The 17,010-nt window shown below is 33.9% G+C and overlaps 1 protein-coding gene across 2 annotated transcripts; it reads left to right on the forward strand.

The window, feature by feature from the left end:
• The first annotated feature begins 8,458 nt into the window (after positions 1-8,458).
• On the forward strand, positions 8,459-16,022 carry LOC115968088 (protein CHROMATIN REMODELING 35-like). Of its 2 annotated transcripts, none has more exons than XM_031087294.1 (7): positions 8,459-8,804; positions 8,904-8,979; positions 10,144-10,721; positions 11,836-12,093; positions 13,026-13,184; positions 13,565-15,318; positions 15,414-16,022. In XM_031087294.1, the coding sequence occupies exons 2-7, from the start codon at positions 8,931-8,933 to the stop codon at positions 15,415-15,417; spliced, it is 2,802 nt and encodes a 933-aa protein (XP_030943154.1). In that variant the 5' UTR covers positions 8,459-8,804; positions 8,904-8,930; the 3' UTR covers positions 15,418-16,022. The 2 variants fall into 2 exon arrangements, with proteins under 2 accessions (XP_030943154.1, XP_030943155.1); XM_031087295.1 differs by having other exon boundaries at positions 8,459-8,780.
• Positions 16,023-17,010: the final 988 nt, after the last annotated feature.

Consider the following 17,010-nt stretch of genomic DNA (forward strand, 5'->3'; position numbering starts at 1 on the left):
GTGCTGTGTTAGAACTTAAAGTAATTACCAAGGATAAAATAAAGAGAAAGTAAAACAAGATAGCTCGAATTATGAGAAATTTCAGGAAAAAAGCAATGGTTTTAGAGAAGTAACAGACCTAAGGATCAGACTCAAATGAGGAGAAGAAGGTATGAAGCACAACAGCTACAGCTTCAAAACAATTTCTCTTTTATGCTTTAAATAGAGAGTGGGGCAAAATTTCCATCAATTCGTACAAGAGAAATTGAGGTCTGAGATTGAATATGTATATAATTTTTGTCTTAAAATTTTAGTTGTTTGGTAGAGAGAGAGAGTGTGTGTTTTTTTAGCTTCTCTATGTGGATGAATTCTACACTGAAAAACACCCATGGAGAAGGTGAAAGGTAACGAAAATTTTATTTGTTCTAGTTTTTTCTTTGAGAAAAAATTATTTTTTATTTATTGGTTAGAATTCTGGGCTTAATTAATACTTTCAAGAATTAGATCCTATTAGGTAGAAGTAATGTTACGATATATATTACATTTTTCACAACAATTGAGTTAGCGAATTTTGGTTTTTATTGGTTTTTATTTGAGTCACCATTAACATTATTTTATCATCTAATATTTTGGGACTTAAAAATTTTTGATTGGTTAAAATTTGGGGCCTTTTTTTGCTTGGGGGCCTTAAGCGATCGCCTTACTTGCTTAGTATGTTGAGCTAGCACTGAGTATCAATCAAATACAAACACAGCACCACCCAACTACCACCGGTCTACCACCACAACCCATTTCAACATTTGATAATCCAAACACAAAATCAACAAAATCAAACCAAAAATAATTCAAAATCAACACAAAACAATTTAAAATCAACCCAAACCCCATTGGAAAACCCATCCCAAACCTAACTCAAAATCAACTCAAAATCAAAATCAACTCAAAATCAAACCCAAAATCCATAGAAAATCAACTCAAAATTAAACCATTAACTGAAAACCCATAACCCAAACCTAAAATCAAAATCAAATACAAACCCAATGGTGGCAGAGACTTAGGGGATCTGAGAATTAAGGAGAGGGATGAGGGATTTCCTTATGTTTCAATCATCTTCATCTTCTTCATCATCATCATCATCTTCTCTCTTCCTTGTAGCTTTCGAACTGTCCAAAAAAAAAAAAAAAGAGATGCAGAGACTTTGAGGGATGAAAGAGGGGCGGAGACTTTATGGGTTAGGGGAAAGTGAGAGGCAAATACTTTATGGGTTAGGTGGGGTAGGTGGCAAATAATAAAAAAAAAGTGAGAAAAAATATTATTTTAATAAAAAAAGTGTGTATAATAGATAAACTGACTTGAGTATTTTGTAAAGGTGATGTTGTAAAATAGAAAAAGTAAGTTTTCGTGTAAAATAGACGGAATCTTTTAGATATATTAATGTGATTGCTCTTATATCTCTAAACTTTTTAAATTAGTACTATTTTTTTTCTAAAAAAAAATAGTGCTATTGACATAATATTTTTATAACAATTACATAATAAGTTCTTATGGTTCTCATCTAGACCTGCTAGTGACATTATTTTTTTTTTCGTACCATTAACAACTTGTCATATAAACTTTATTGTGAAATTTTTGTGAAAATATTGTGTCCATAAATTGCATTAAGTGAGGTAATTAAAACAAAGAATTCTCTTTATATATATCTTGTCATTTTTTATAATTTATAACTCAAACTGCCACTTTTATAAATATTAACCAAACATTCAACATTTTCAAAAAGCACTTTTTAACAGCTTTTACCAAACATTCAGTTTTTTGAAAAAACACTTTTTCATACTACACTTTTTGAAAACTCCACTTTTTCAAAAAACCTATTTTCAAAAAGTTGAACCAAACTCACCCTAAGTATTACGTGATGTACAGCTATCACTCACAAATATCTTTGCTAGGATGCCGTCGTTGGAGCATGGAAACAATAGGGATAACTGTCACGGAGATATAACTCACGAGCAACCTATTGGTAAGCAAATTTCATATAAACCTTATAGAAGAATTGCAAGTTTTAATGGTTATTTTTATAAAGAAGATTTTCTTGATTGGTACTTGATCTAGAGGATTTATTTGACTTTGAGAATATTTATTATGAGAGAAAAGTTGGACTTGCTTTGTATAAACTTAGTGAGTATGCCTTACGTTGGTGGGAACGAGTACAATTTGATAGAATCCGACAAGGCAAAGACAAAATTCGTTCATGGCCAAGGATGAAAAAGATGCTTGCTATCAAATTTTATCCTTTGGATTGTGAAGAAATCTTATCGTATACAATACAAGATTATCATTAGCCAAGAAGTTCACACTTGAATTATTTTAAAGAGCCATATATTCCACCACTAAGAGAAGAATTACATGTTGAAGAAAATACTTTTCTTGAAGAATATGTAGAAGTCAAAGAAGAAAATATAGAAATTTTTGAGGAAATTAATGGAGGCTTTGTTATAGAAGAAGAACCTAAAATCACGATTGTGGAGGAGCTTAATGAAGACCCTATTATAGAGAAAAATCTTGAGGTTGAGATAGTAGGAACTATTAAAGAAGAAATTATAGAGGAAGTTGTCAACGATCTTGATGAAGTCAAGTTAGATAATTGCAACTTTCAAGCTCCTATTATTTTGGTGGGAGACACCAAAATAAAGTTTATTAATTTTATTGGGGTGGAAAGATTTGATGTGATTATTGACTCTTATTTGGTGAATATTGTTAATTGCATGAAGATCAAGGGATAAGAAGTTCCAATTGCTCAATTGATGACTTTCAAGTTTGGCAAGAAGACAAGGAAGATGAAGTATTCAAAGTATTTGTTCTCTTGGCATGGAAGATTTCAGATTTTAAAGATGAACTCGAGGACGAGTTTGTTTCAAGTGAAAGGGTCTGATGTATGACGGAATCTACAATTTAATTATTGTAATTTATTAATTTTTGGTATTTTTATGTAATTTTCATTATTTTAGGTTTAGGGCATTTATTTCCTTGTTTTAGGTGTTTTTAATGCTTTTTAGGTCAAATTTGGTTCTTGTTATGGTTAGGTATCAATTACGAGTTATTTTAGAATATATTTTATTGCCTGTCAAGTTTTACGGAGCCTTTAAATAGGCCCCTAAGTCTGTACACTTTTTTTTTGAACAATTTTTCAATCAATAAAATTCAGACTTTTGTCTTTCTATTTTTTGGTGGATTCCAGACCATTTCTCCTTGTGAATTCAAGGACCTTTGTGGATTCAAGGAACCCTCGTGAATTCAAAGAACCCTCGTGGATTCAATGAACCTTCATGGATTCGAGGTTATTTTCAAAAGCAAACGTGTTTTGTTTCTTGTTTTTTAGAGATAGACGTGTTCTACTTCTTAACGCTTCGACATCCTGCATCATAGGGGGTGTAGATGACATTTTTAAGTGGAGGGTAAAATAGAATGTTCGAATTTTTAAAAAATTTTCTTTAAGTTATAAATGAGAAGTCAACTTAAATAGTTTGCATTTTTGCGAAGGTGAGTGTCTTATTTCAAACTAAATGGATGAGTGCAAAAACAAAAAAACTCATGGAAGGTCAACACAATTTACCCATATATTATTCAGGCTAATTACACTAACATCATTGAGCTATAGCAAAGACTAAACTAAGGGTCTGTTTGAATATTGCTTATTTTGTTGAAATTGAAAACTTATTGTTGAAAGTATTATAGATAAAGATAAAAGTTAGCTGAAATAGTACAGTGGGACCCATGAATAGTATCAAAAATAAGCTGAATAGTGAAATAATTTTCATTTTTCATTGGTATCCAAACGGAGGCTAAATATACTCGATTTTCTATAATGACATTACACCCTTAAATTCTAAGAATAAATTGAAACCCTGCCCCCCTTAACCTTTTTTTTCTTTCAATAATTCGATGATCAGTATAACAGGGGAGGGACAATATGAACCCTTAATACTTTCTTTAAAAATATTAGTAAATGTTTTTTTTTTAAGAATACTAAGTATTTTTAACATACACATACAAGGAAAAGGGAAAAATGTTTTAAAGAAACTGACAGTAGTACATATCAGTAAATGTTAATTGAGTTACAAGACTTCATGCCCTCTTAATTTTATTCCAAGCTAAATTATTTTAAAACTTGACATGAAGTACCCGTTTGGGTACTGATGAAAAGCCAGCTTATTGTGTTTGCGTTCCTTTTTTTTTTTTTTTTTAGCCGCACGTTTCTGTGGCTGTTGGCTTTTCCAATGGATCCGTGCACTATTTACGGGATTCACAAACCTTTTTTTTCAACAAAATTTTCATTAAAAATGGGTTCCACGATAGTATTTACACATTTAAAATTTATTTTTGCTATTGTGTTTTCAGTTTTCAGCAAAATAAATAATATTCAAACACACCCGAAATATTCATTTGAAAAGGAATATTCCCAATAAAGCAAAAGTCAAACGTCCAAACACCCTCTTTAATGTAACCAAACACTCCACCAGCTTATTTCATGTGACCAAACATTCCTTTTTCACACTTTTATTTATTTTCCACTTCTTTATTTACTATTTACGGTCAATGCCTAGGATATTTATTATTAACTTCCACAGGAAACTACATAAAAATCTTACATTCTTTTTAAAAATAAGCAATTTTCAAGCTATTGATCATTTTCGTAAACTATTTTATTTTCAGTTTTATAATCTTGCTAAAAATAACCAAATGATGATGATAGGATTTTTATGTTAAACAGATTCTTCAGGTAACGGATCCAAGATTTTGTCATTGATTTTTAATAAATTTTATCATTTTAATTTTTTATTTGAATTTCAAAGTATTTCTTTTTACATTAATTCACCTTGTCACTCTTTCTTTTTTTTCCAATATTTTTTTTATGTGGATTAGTTGCTAATAAATTTCAAACGTATTGGTTAGAGCATTCATATCATATTTTGCAAAAATTTATATCTATTTTAGAATAAAAATATACTTTTTTCTATTTTACATATTCACTTTTCAAAACTTTTTTCTATTTTACATGTTCACTTTTCAAAACGCTCTATATCAAATTATCTATTTTACACTACATTTTATTAAAATATTATTTTCTTATCAAATTTTTTATTATTACCCAAAATCATCTTTCTCTTCCTCTTTTAATATTCAAACCAAAACAAGTAAATAATTATTAAAATATTAATTTGTAAAGCTACAAAGAGCATCCACATTAGTGGGTGAAAACTCTTGTATAATAGAAAAAACTACCATTTTTACACATTTTGAAGCAAAATTGCTCTACATCAGTGCTTCCAAAGTCTTGTATAATCATGTATATTTATCCACGAGCTACAGTAACCGTGAATATATACACGGTTACTGTAGCTCGTGTATACAATATCTTAATAATTTCTGGTTCGCTCGTTTTTTTCTCTCTCTTCTTCGTTTGCACAACTAAGCTTTCCTCATCATGTTCTTTCTTCATCTGATACACACTCCCACAGACACAAAATCAAAAATCAACTACAAACATCAAAAATCAACCACAAAATCAACAACAAAATCAACCACTAGAACAAAATCGTTTGATCTCTGATCGGTGATTGTGGATCGTGGATTGGAGAGGCGATTTGGATCGGTGATGTGGATCGGTGTTGATGGAGATCGGTGATGGGTTGACAGAAATCGGTGTTGATGGAGATCGGTTTTAATGGAGATTGGTGTTGATGGAGATCGATGATGGGTTGACGGAGATCGGTGTTGATGGAGATCGGTGTTGATGGAGTGCTTGTGATGGTGCTTCTGGGTTGACAGAGATCGGTGGATTGGAGAGGTGTTGTGGTGCTTGTGATGACTGTGGTGTTGATGGAATCCTTGCTCTGGTGCCTCTGGGTTTTGACTGTGAGAGAAAGAAGAAGAAAGAAGGGGAAGAAAAGAAAGAGGAAACGGTAGAGATAAAAGAAAAAGAAAGAAAATGATGTATTGGAAAAAGAAACGGTAGGTAAAATAATATTAAAAAAGAATATAAAAATATTATTTATATAAAATATAGTGTATAATAGATAAACTGATCTGGGTGTTTTGTAAAAATAGATGTGTAAAATATAAAATGTAGCTTTTTCCATGTAAAATAGATGATAAATTTACACGAGCTAATGTGAATGCTCTAACTATATAAATTTACACAATTAATATAGCATAAATGTATTTTTTTGACAATAATACTTACACTGATGACTGATGTGGAAGCCTTTGGGTGTTGGTTGGGTAAAATTTGAGGTTCGTTATATTTTACAAGTCTAACATAAATGCTCTAATAAGAATAGCAAAGAAGCAAAACGTAGAGGAGACTGCTTGTTTGGTTTTCATAAATAGGATGATCCGAGTGTTTGATTACGTCAAAGAAGGTGGATGAGAAGTTTGACTTTTCTTTTATCAAGAATATTCCTTTAAAAAGTAATATTATTCTTCAATATTTAACACCGTTTTACCAAAAAGGTGTTAAGGGGTGGAGTGTTTATTAAATTTGCTAATTTTGGGAGTATAGTGTCATTTTTGAAAAGTTGGCATGCTGAGTCAAGATTTGTTACCTCGGGAGTGCCAATATAATTTACCATATATAAGTAGAAAAATGTTAGAACCACATTATTTTATACAATTTTGGTCATAACTCACCAGGTGGTGAGTTGTGAGTGATAGAGGTATGGTCCCACATGGATCCACCATCACATATCTACCATCCACAACTCGTCACGTGACAAGTTGTAATTAAAGTTGTGTGAAATGATGTGGTCCTAGTATTGCTTATATAAGTATAATGATGCAGAAAATTTACACATTTTTTAACAATTGTCAAGATAATATTTTATAGTTGGTTACAATGTAAAAAAAAAAAAAATCATATCTTTGATTAGGGGTGAGCAAAACGTTGCCGAAGCAACCGATTGATGCCAACGTAGCCGCACCGTTGGTGGGGTAGACCAACTAAGTTGAGGTTGGCGAGTGTAGGGCGAGACGAGTTCTGATGCCGGTGCGGTGCAAGCAATGGAGGAGATGCCCGAAACCGATACACCCACCAAACCGACCGTTATGATATAATCTTGATATATATATATATATATATATCTATCTATATATATATTTTTCTTTTTTAATTTAATTGAAGCTATAAAACATCATCATTTTCACTTGGTTGTGAAAAAAAAAAGCACCAAAATGTCGTCGTTTTGTGCTAGGTTATTGTCTTATTGATACTATAAATTCTTTCTTTTTTCTCTCCTCTCACCTTAACTCTCTCTCTCTCTCACCTCTCGGCTCTTAACTCTCACCAAGTGCCGCCGATCAATCCACTCAGCCCAATCGCGGCAAACTGCTGGTAAGTCTCTCTTTCACCTCTCGCCCTTAAGTTCTTAAGATTCACTCTCTCTCTCTCACGAAAGATTCTAATTGTCTAGTAATTGCAATTGAAAGAAAGAAAGAAATAATTTTTTTTTTAATAATGATTGTTCTATAATGATTTTTCTATAATTGTTCTATAATTGATCTAATTGTCCTATAATTATTTTTTTTTAAAACTATTTGACCACGAAACCATCTGAATTTAGTATAAGCAATATTGGAACCAGGTCTCTTACTGGACAATGAGAGTGGTTGTTTTCTTTTGTAGGAAAAAATAAGACCAAAAAATGGTTTTATGAGGGAAACTCCATAAGAACATAGCCTTTTTAGTTTATAAGCTCACTTCGAAGTTAGGTCTACCCTCAGAAAACCAATGTCCTCCAAAACTTGTAGACTCTAATTGTGCTACTTTAACTAGTCAACCTCTGAGATTTTGTGTGTGTACCTCTACCTTTCATATTTCTGTCATCACCTCCCTTCCACAACCACTTCGCCCCATTTATTCCCTGTCATATACTATAGAAGTCTTGTGTGATAGAGATAGAATTTAAAATTAAGTCCAATTCAACTGTTAGAGTTGAACTGATTAGTAATGATTTTTTAAATCGATTAAACTAACCACATAAAACTGCAACCGACCCTTGGTGGTGTGGATCGGTTCCGATTTTGGGAAAACCAATCCTTATCAATTTAGTTACAAAAAAAAAAAAAAAAAAAAAAACCAATTTAACCAAACTGCGCACACCCCTAAGTCAATGTAAAATAATATGCCACAAATCACAACTCACCATCTTAATAAATTATAAAAATAAAATTGCTATTGCTCTATCCATATATTTTCCACCATTTTACTTCACTTTCTATCACACTTAGGATTTGTTGTGTCATTTTTTTTTTTTTTTCCTTCATAGAATGCCAAATATTAATTTCATTTGGAATGGATAACTCTTTTACTCCGAGACCAGAGCACACTTCTCTGGAGACCCAAACACACGGGGGAAGAGACGTGGGTCCCCAACAAACGCACACCTTATTCCTCGCGTTTTACACGATTATCCAGGTACCGTACACACAGACTTTTCCATCTCAATCCCCATTGGTCACATCCCAAACTCCACCAATAAAATCCCGCCGCGCAACTCACTCGCACCCTTAACCCGTCCGAGCAAATCACACTTAATACCCTCTCTCTGCGCGATGCTTTCCACGTCGAGACACTGAGAGAGTACTAGCCAGAGTTGAGAAGTTCACTGCCTACACAACACCAAAGAGACGAATAGCCATAGCCTATAGCTTCTCTCTCTCTTTCTCTCTCATCTGACTGTGTTTTAGAGAGAGAGAGAGAGACTTCTAGCGCTGTGTGTGTGTGTGTGTGTGTGTGTGAAGCAAATGTGAGTCAAATATTCGCTCCAATCGTAATCTCTCTCTCTCGACGCTTCAATTTCAATTTCAATTTCAATTTGATTTTTTTTTTTTTTCAAAATAATAACACTGTGTTTTTTTTCTCTGCACAGAGAGTTTCTCGTGAATTTTGGTGAGTCATGGAGCCAGCAATTGATATCTTGCCGAGTAATCACGCTACTCCGATTGGTACTTTCTCTCTGTCTATTTGCATGTTTCATTTTCTTTCACTAATTTGAATTTGAGATAAATTTGGACCTGTTTGTTTACTTTGTATTTCTGTATGGTTATTAAAGATTATTTTTTCTGTTTTTAGTGTGTTTTTATTTTTTGGGGTTTGTAAAAATTTATGGGTTTATTGGTTGCTTAAGCTTTAGAGTAATTATAGGAAGGTGGGGGTATATTATAGGAAATGTAAATTTTGAATCCATGACTATAATTGAAATGCAGGAGAGCCATTTTTGGATTAAGGTATTTCTATATTTTGGAATTAATTTTTTGAACCACAAAATGTATACTTGTTTTTTGAAGAAAAGTAAAGTGTGTGAGAGAATTATGATATAGGAAACAAGGACTCTTCATTTGGGGTGTAGTACCTGTCTTGTCACGATATAAATTTTTTTTTTCCCCAGAAACTGCCCGTGTTGTACCTGTACAAGTACCAATGCCCATACCCGTGTCCGTGCTTCTTAGATTATGGTTAAATTATAGTTTAAGCTTTTGGGATCAAGGGGTGGTTTAAATTCTACGTGTTGGGCCCCATTTATTAAGAGGAAATATGTGCCCACACGCGAGGGAAAGTGTTGGAATTATGGTTAAATGATTAAATTCACCATTTCATAACAGCTTGAGCTTCTAAAACAATTGGTGATTTATAAGTGTGATTATTTTGTTTTGTATAGAGATCTTCCACTTATCTAATGAGTTATAGCTGAAATTCAAGAGACCCTTTTTTGGGTTAAATGTACTATGAAATTAATTTTGTGAACTATAAAGTGCATACAGATTTTCAAAGAAAAAGTGTGATTATTTTGTTGTGTATAGAGTAATCTTTGATGTTGCTAATGAACTCTAGTAGAAATGGCGCTTCTTCCTCCCTTAAATGGGATGGAGGGTAAGGTCACGGGTTCAAGACTCACAGGGTGTGTGTGTAACTTACTTATATGCAGTGACATTTATTGAACTATTGATTTTTTTTGACAACTAAGTTTATAGTATATACTTGTTTAGAAAAGAAGCGCTTGTGGTGTTTCCCATATCATAATTTCCCTTCCCTACCCTTTCCATTGATGCTTAACTTTATGATAGCAATAGTTCATTGATTATGGTTTGTTATGTTTGTACAAATGATAGTTCAACCTGTATCAAGAACTGGGTTTTACACAATTGAATATAAAAGACGGAAGTTGTCCAGTAATGGAAAGGATTATGGTAGAACAGTCTTCTCTACAAGCAAGCATGATGATAGTGAACAGAAGAAACCAAAGGTCTCTCCACAAGTTATTGATTACAGCGATCCATTTGCTATCCCTAACTTGCTGGAAAGTATAGACTGTGGTAAATATGGAAGTGTTACGAAAGATATAAAAGCCCTCATTGCTAGAAAGATGCAGACGCTGAACCCGTATTTTGCGAAGTATCCTGCACTTTCAAATACATTCTTGGAAGCGGAAAAGAACCAGAGTAAAGAGGCTTCGAAAGAAGCTACTCGTTTGCCTGATAATCATGTCATTGATTTGGAGGATGACTGTACTGTAAATGATGCAAAAGCAATATCACTACAACATGTAAATGATGCTAAAGCATTATCACATCCTGTTGTGGTCATTGACTCAGATGAGGAAGACAATGGATGTCAGAATCATTTTGTTCCTTTCCAGGAGGTTGTCTTGCCAAAACCAGCTGGTCAGTTTCTCATGAAGGACTTTTTGGTAAGTCTACCCTGCATTTGTATTAATGGAGTTTCATTTTAAGGACACACACATGAATATAATGATCAAAACATGCATGATATACACATAATCAGACAATGGTGAGTTACAAGCACTGGTTTCAAATTTGGACTAATCTGAGTTGAATGAAATGATTTTAAAGCTTTTTTTAATAAAATTTTTTGAATTTTTTGAAATTTCAAATTTTGTTACTTCTGAAGTTTTGTAAATGAAGCTATTATTATTTAAAATATAATAATTTATTCTTCTGAATTTTTTTTTTTTTTTTTTTTTTAAAGGGGGAAATCATTGGAGTAAGGACATTACAACTAAGCCTTAGGCTAACATGTATGTGAACACTTTAGCACTATGATTCCTCATGTTTCCACTAAAGATACTATAGATCTATATGTCTAAAAAATGCTTCATTTAAATTTTCTAAAATTTTTTGGTGTTTGGTAGGGAGGAAACAGCAAGTCAATGGAAAAAAGCCTGAAAATTTTTTGTGTTATTCTTTCTTCGCTTTTTGAGAGCAGAAAACATTTTCCACATCACATACTTGGCATATTTTACCACATAAAAACACTTTATAAAAGAAAAAAAAAATACCAGATATTTTCCAATATATATTCTCCTGAAGCCTTACCGGTCAATCTGTATTCTGTTTCTTTGTTTAAGTCAATGCAACCTGCAGTTCTTGCCTTCTTGCCTTTCAGGCTGATTGATCATCCCAAACAAAGAATATTTTAATTCTTAACCTGTGTTGTAACTTTAATTTGGTGTGTTTTAATGATTTAGTTCCGCTTTCAATTTCTGTTCTCTTTTTTTTCCTGGGAAGTCTTTTTATGTATGTTTTCTTTTCCTAGTTTATATCAACCATGTGAATTATAATATATAAGTTACTCTTCTTTCCATCTGTTGTATTTTGTAATTTATTGCGTAAATTTCATTTCATCTCATCTTTAATATGCTGAGTGTTATTTCCACTTCAGTTTAGGTGTTGTTTCCATTTGTAAATTTAATAGACAAAATCATCAAAAGGACACCATGTTTTAGTTCCTAGAATTTCATAATTTAGTGTAATTTATTTATCTCATTCTTCCATTACTGGCAGGACTTCCGTGCTCCACCTAGTCATTCTGCAAGAGGTGGAGGTCAATCACATAGTTACCCTGCAAAAGGTGGAGCTCAAGCACGTAGTTACACCGCAAAAGGTGGAGCTCAACAAGAAGAACCAAGAGGCGAACTTGAAATTAAGAAAGAAAAAGGTGAGTATGTTGGCATAGAAGATGAAGACAATCATCCTGACGCTGAAGATGATGGGCTAGAAGATATTTGGAAGGAGATGTCAATGGCATTAGAATGTTCAAAGGTATAATAATGTATAATCATTCTCAATAAGAATGACTTGGATTTTTGTTAATCATTTTACCATTAGTTTTATTTTTCTCCAAAATAAGATAGATGTAGCTTGTTTATCCACTCTTTTCTGTGAATAATGCCAAAACTCTTTGCTGCAATGCCTTTGGTTTATAGCTTCACAAAGATTCCAGAACGTAAGTTTAGGATTGTTGACTTATATGAATTGGTAGCTAAGAAATATAATGGTGGGTTTTGGATTTACTATTGAAGTTTGTTAAGGATTCTTAAATGGTTTTGCATATGACTTTCTATTTGTTTCACATAAACCTCCTAGAAATTTAAAGGAAAAATGGTGGGTTAGACATTAAGGATGAGTTGTCAGCTTCAGTTTAGTTAAAAGTCAATAGTGACTCTCATAGATATTGATTATAGACTAAAGAAAATGATTTGGTCAATGTAGCTTGAAAGACTTTTCTGCAAAGAAGTCAATACCAGGTAATTCTGCTAGATGAAATGTGTGTTTATTGCTAATAAATCAAACATACATCGAAGTTATTTTCTTTTATTAAGCCTTTCTTCCTGTACTTCTTTCTCAGCTATCTTTGCATTGCATAAGCTCTTTTAGAGTTTGTCTATACATTTATATTTTGCTTTGAAAGTCAAAGTTTTTTTCTAGGGGGAAATTTTGGAACAAGAACTTAACGACAAATTGTGCTTATTCATTATGAATGGAAATTTCCGAACAAGCTGCAGCAATATGACTCATAACCCTATCCTGAGAATTTAGGTTCTACTTTGAGGTGTATGCTTTACATTACCAAAAAAGAAAAAGAAAATGACCACATGGTTGTAAATGACTGGAGAAGTACTTTTTTGCAATAAATGACTTTTCATTAAAGTTTCATTATTGACTAATATTAAATTAATCTTATGGTGCACTAGGATGTTGCTCCAGATCCTTCATCTGATGAAGAAGCAAGAGAAAGTGAGGAGGACTGTGAACATTCTTTTGTTTTAAAGGATGATCTTGGTTATGTTTGTCGCATTTGCGGGGTTATTGACAGAGGTATTGAGACGATATTTGAGTTCCAGTACAATAAGGTGAGATTTTCTTTTGATGTATATATTCTAATTTTTACACTACTTGACTCCTTTAGTCTGCCAATTTGGCTGCACCAGCACTCTGTGCATGGAATTAGAATTCAAATTGCAATTGGATGCTCCAACTGGTGGTCTCCCCCCCCCCCCCCCTCTCCCTTGGTAATATCTAAATACTGGTGTTATAGTTGCAGTTATTTTTATGATAAAAATGATATGTTCATTGATGCTTAATATTATTGACTTCTGGTTTTGGAATTAAAGTTATCAGTAATAAATGGATATACTTGAATCCATATTGGGATATTTTGATGCCTTGTTAACTAATGTCCTCTTTTAGGAATCCAATAGCCTTTTTGATCATGGTTTCCATTTTATTTCAGGTCAAAAGAAGTACTCGAACATACAGTTCTGATTCTCGGAATGGTAAAGACAGAGACTCAACCGAGGTAGTTGGAGTTAAATTTTCAGAAGATGATCTGATTTTAGCTGAAATCTCTGCCCATCCAAGGCATACGAAGCAAATGAAACCTCATCAGATGGAGGGTTTCAATTTTCTTGTTAGCAATTTGGTGGGTGATAATCCTGGGGGCTGTATCTTGGCCCATGCTCCTGGATCCGGAAAGACATTTATGATAATCAGTTTTATGCAAAGTTTCCTGGGAAAGTATCCACATGCTAGACCACTGGTCGTGCTTCCGAAAGGAATCTTGGCAACATGGAAAAAGGAGTTCCAGACATGGCAAGTAGAGGATATTCCACTGTATGACTTTTACACTGTCAAAGCAGATAATCGATCTCAGCAACTGGAGGTGTTGAATAAGTGGGTAGAGAATAAGAGTATCCTATTTCTAGGGTACAAACAATTCTCAACTATTGTTTGTGACAATGGAACCAGCAATATCTCTGCTTCGTGTCAAGAAATACTTCTTAAGGCTCCTTCGATTCTTGTTCTGGACGAAGGACACACTCCAAGAAATGAGAACACTGATGTGTTGCAGTCCCTTGCAAAAGTTCAGACACCTAGAAAGGTTGTGCTTTCAGGAACCCTCTATCAAAATCATGTCAAAGAGGTGTTCAACATAGTCAATCTTGTTCGACCAAAGTTTTTGCGATTGGAAACCTCTCGTTCTGTTGTTAAGCGCATCATGAGTAGAGTTGATATACCAGGTGCAAGAAAGCAGTTCAAAGCAGGTGCTGATGCAGCATTTTATGACTCGGTTGAACACACTTTACAGAAGGACAAAGATTTTAGAAGGAAAGTGGCTGTTATACAAGATCTGCGCGAGATGACCGGCAAGATCCTTCACTACTATAAAGGGGACTTCCTAGATGAGCTTCCTGGTCTTGTTGACTTCACTGTAGTACTGAATCTAAGTTCAAGACAGAAGCATGAAGTTCAGAAATTAAAGAAGTTGGCGAGGAAGTTCAAGATAAGCTCTGTTGGAAGTGCTGTCTATCTTCACCCAAAGTTGAATACTCTCTCAGAGAATCATGCCACAGCTGATCATGTAGTGGATGAGATGATAGAGAAATTAGATGTCAGAGATGGAGTGAAAGCTAAATTCTTTCTTAATATACTTAGTTTATGTGAGTCAGCTGGAGAGAAGCTACTGGTTTTCAGTCAGTACCTCCTACCCTTAAAATTTCTGGAGAGATTAACGGTGCAAATGAAGGGTTGGATTCTCGGAAAAGAAATTTTTGTGATTTCAGGTGAATCAAGTTCTGATCATCGTGAATGGTCCATGGAGCGCTTTAACAATTCCCCTGATGCCAAAGTATTCTTTGGCTCGATCAAGGCATGTGGTGAGGGTATATCTTTGGTTGGGGCATCCCGCATAATAATACTGGATGTTCATCTTAATCCGTCTGTGACCCGCCAAGCAATAGGTCGTGCATTTCGCCCAGGTCAAAAGAAGAAAGTGTTTGCATATAGATTGGTAGCTGCTGATTCACCTGAGGAGGAAGATCACAGCACTTGCTTCAAGAAGGAATTAATTTCAAAGATGTGGTTCGAATGGAATGAGTATTGTGGTTATCGGGATTTTGAAGTGGAGACTGTTGGTGTGAATGAGTGCGGTGATGACTTCTTGGAAAGTCCACAGTTAGGGGAAGATGTAAGGGTTCTGTACAAAAGGTTCGTATGCATGTTCATCTTTTGTCCACTGTCACGATCCATATTTGAATGCTAAATAGTTATGCCCTAACTTTTTTTCTATTTATTTTTTTCAGGTAGGTCCTAGCATCATTCTAGGTCTGAGCACTGGAGTAGGCTGAAGTATTTCTCACTTTCTGTCTGCCTTAGTGAGAATCTTCATCTGTTCATACTTAGTTTATGTATCTTCAGGAACTTAAAAGTAGTGTAAGTATGATGCTTGCTCGAAAGCAACAACAGGTTTTTATGCTTTTTTCAGTAATCCATTTTGGACTGCGTTTGCTAACTTCTCTTCCTGTGTGAAGGAAGCACCTGTATAGCATACCTTAATGGAGTCTCTGGCTATGTCGGATTAGATGCATAACGGCATGTGACAATTTTCTGATTGCTCTTAGAATCACCGAAGTTTATGTAACATGTCTTTGTACAGGCAGTTTTTCATTACTGTTACTAGAATCAGCCTTGTCTGTGATAAATGTCTGTGTACAAGGAACAATGGGTTTTAGATAGAAAAGAAAAAGTAGCTTTGTGGTTTTTGGAAATGCACTGTTGTTTGGTTAAAAATCATGTGAATTGCTGTTTAATGTTAATTGTCTTATGCCTTGAAGTGGTGTTGTGGTACTTTCAGCTGTTGAATTAGGTGACTCTTGCAACTTGGCAAAGGGCCAATTTTATTCATGGAAGAAGAATATGCATACTGTTCTGTTTTTCTTGCTTTGTGTAGTGTGACATTGTTTCAAGTTACAGCTGAACTGTTTGATTTTGTTTTACATTAAACTGGTTTTCCTAATGCCTTTAACAGGAATGGCAACTATTTTAGTGGCTGTCACAATACCCCAATGATAAAAAGAATGGAGAGCATTTTCTATATTTTTCTGAAGCATATTAGATATTTTTATGTTGAGCCTTCATGACTGAGGCCAGCATTTTCTGTCTAAAGTGGTATCCATCCCCTTTCATGTTTTTAATTAATAACTTGGGTTTTTCATCGTTGCCAGCACCAACTGTCGGTTGCAAAAACCACCACTTGGCCACCACCACTACCACATATTGCAGCCTAAACTGCCATTCTGCCTAAGATGAATGATTTTAATATCATCTTTGAATATAAGCTTATAAATTCAAGATACAGAGGGCACAATCATTTTATCAATTTGTGAGACATTTTCAATAGCGGTCATCCTCATGGGCCTTAGCTTTTATGACATTTGTATCTTGTATATTATAGCCTTGAGCAGGGACGGACCTATGTTGAGGCTTTGTGGTGGGGGGCGGGGTGGGCAAATGGCCCCTGGCCCCTGGCCCTAACACGTCCTCACCACTAAATTTAATTGATTTTTATATATATAATATCTAGTATATAGTAGTTTTTTTTTTTAAAAAAATACATCTAATACTACCAAGAACTCCATTGGTCTAAGAGGCTATAAAAAATGAGATGGCCAATTGGCACAGGGCATGTGGCCTTCCTCCCAAAACCAACCAAAAAAAAAAAAAAAAAAATTAAATATTGTTTTAAAAATTATTTTTACATTTTTTGGTATTTTACATAAATATAATCTTACAATAAACAAATATATTTTCTTAATTTATAGAAATTTAAGGGTAAACTGAGAGTAAAAGGTTAAGGGCTCTTAAGTAAGGTGATAATTTTTACTCTAATGTGGTTCCATG

Source organism: Quercus lobata, chromosome 11, assembly GCF_001633185.2.
Source record: "Quercus lobata isolate SW786 chromosome 11, ValleyOak3.0 Primary Assembly, whole genome shotgun sequence".
NCBI classification, from domain to species: domain Eukaryota; kingdom Viridiplantae; phylum Streptophyta; class Magnoliopsida; order Fagales; family Fagaceae; genus Quercus; species Quercus lobata.

Coding starts and splice junctions, on each gene's coding strand:
- LOC115968088 (XM_031087294.1), top strand. CDS start 8,931: ATGGAGCCAGCAATTGATATCTTGCCGAGTAATCACGCTACTCCGATT. Junction 10,722..11,835: donor TTCTCATGAAGGACTTTTTG/GTAAGTCTACCC, acceptor CATTACTGGCAG/GACTTCCGTGCTCCACCTAG. Junction 13,185..13,564: donor TTGAGTTCCAGTACAATAAG/GTGAGATTTTCT, acceptor ATTTTATTTCAG/GTCAAAAGAAGTACTCGAAC.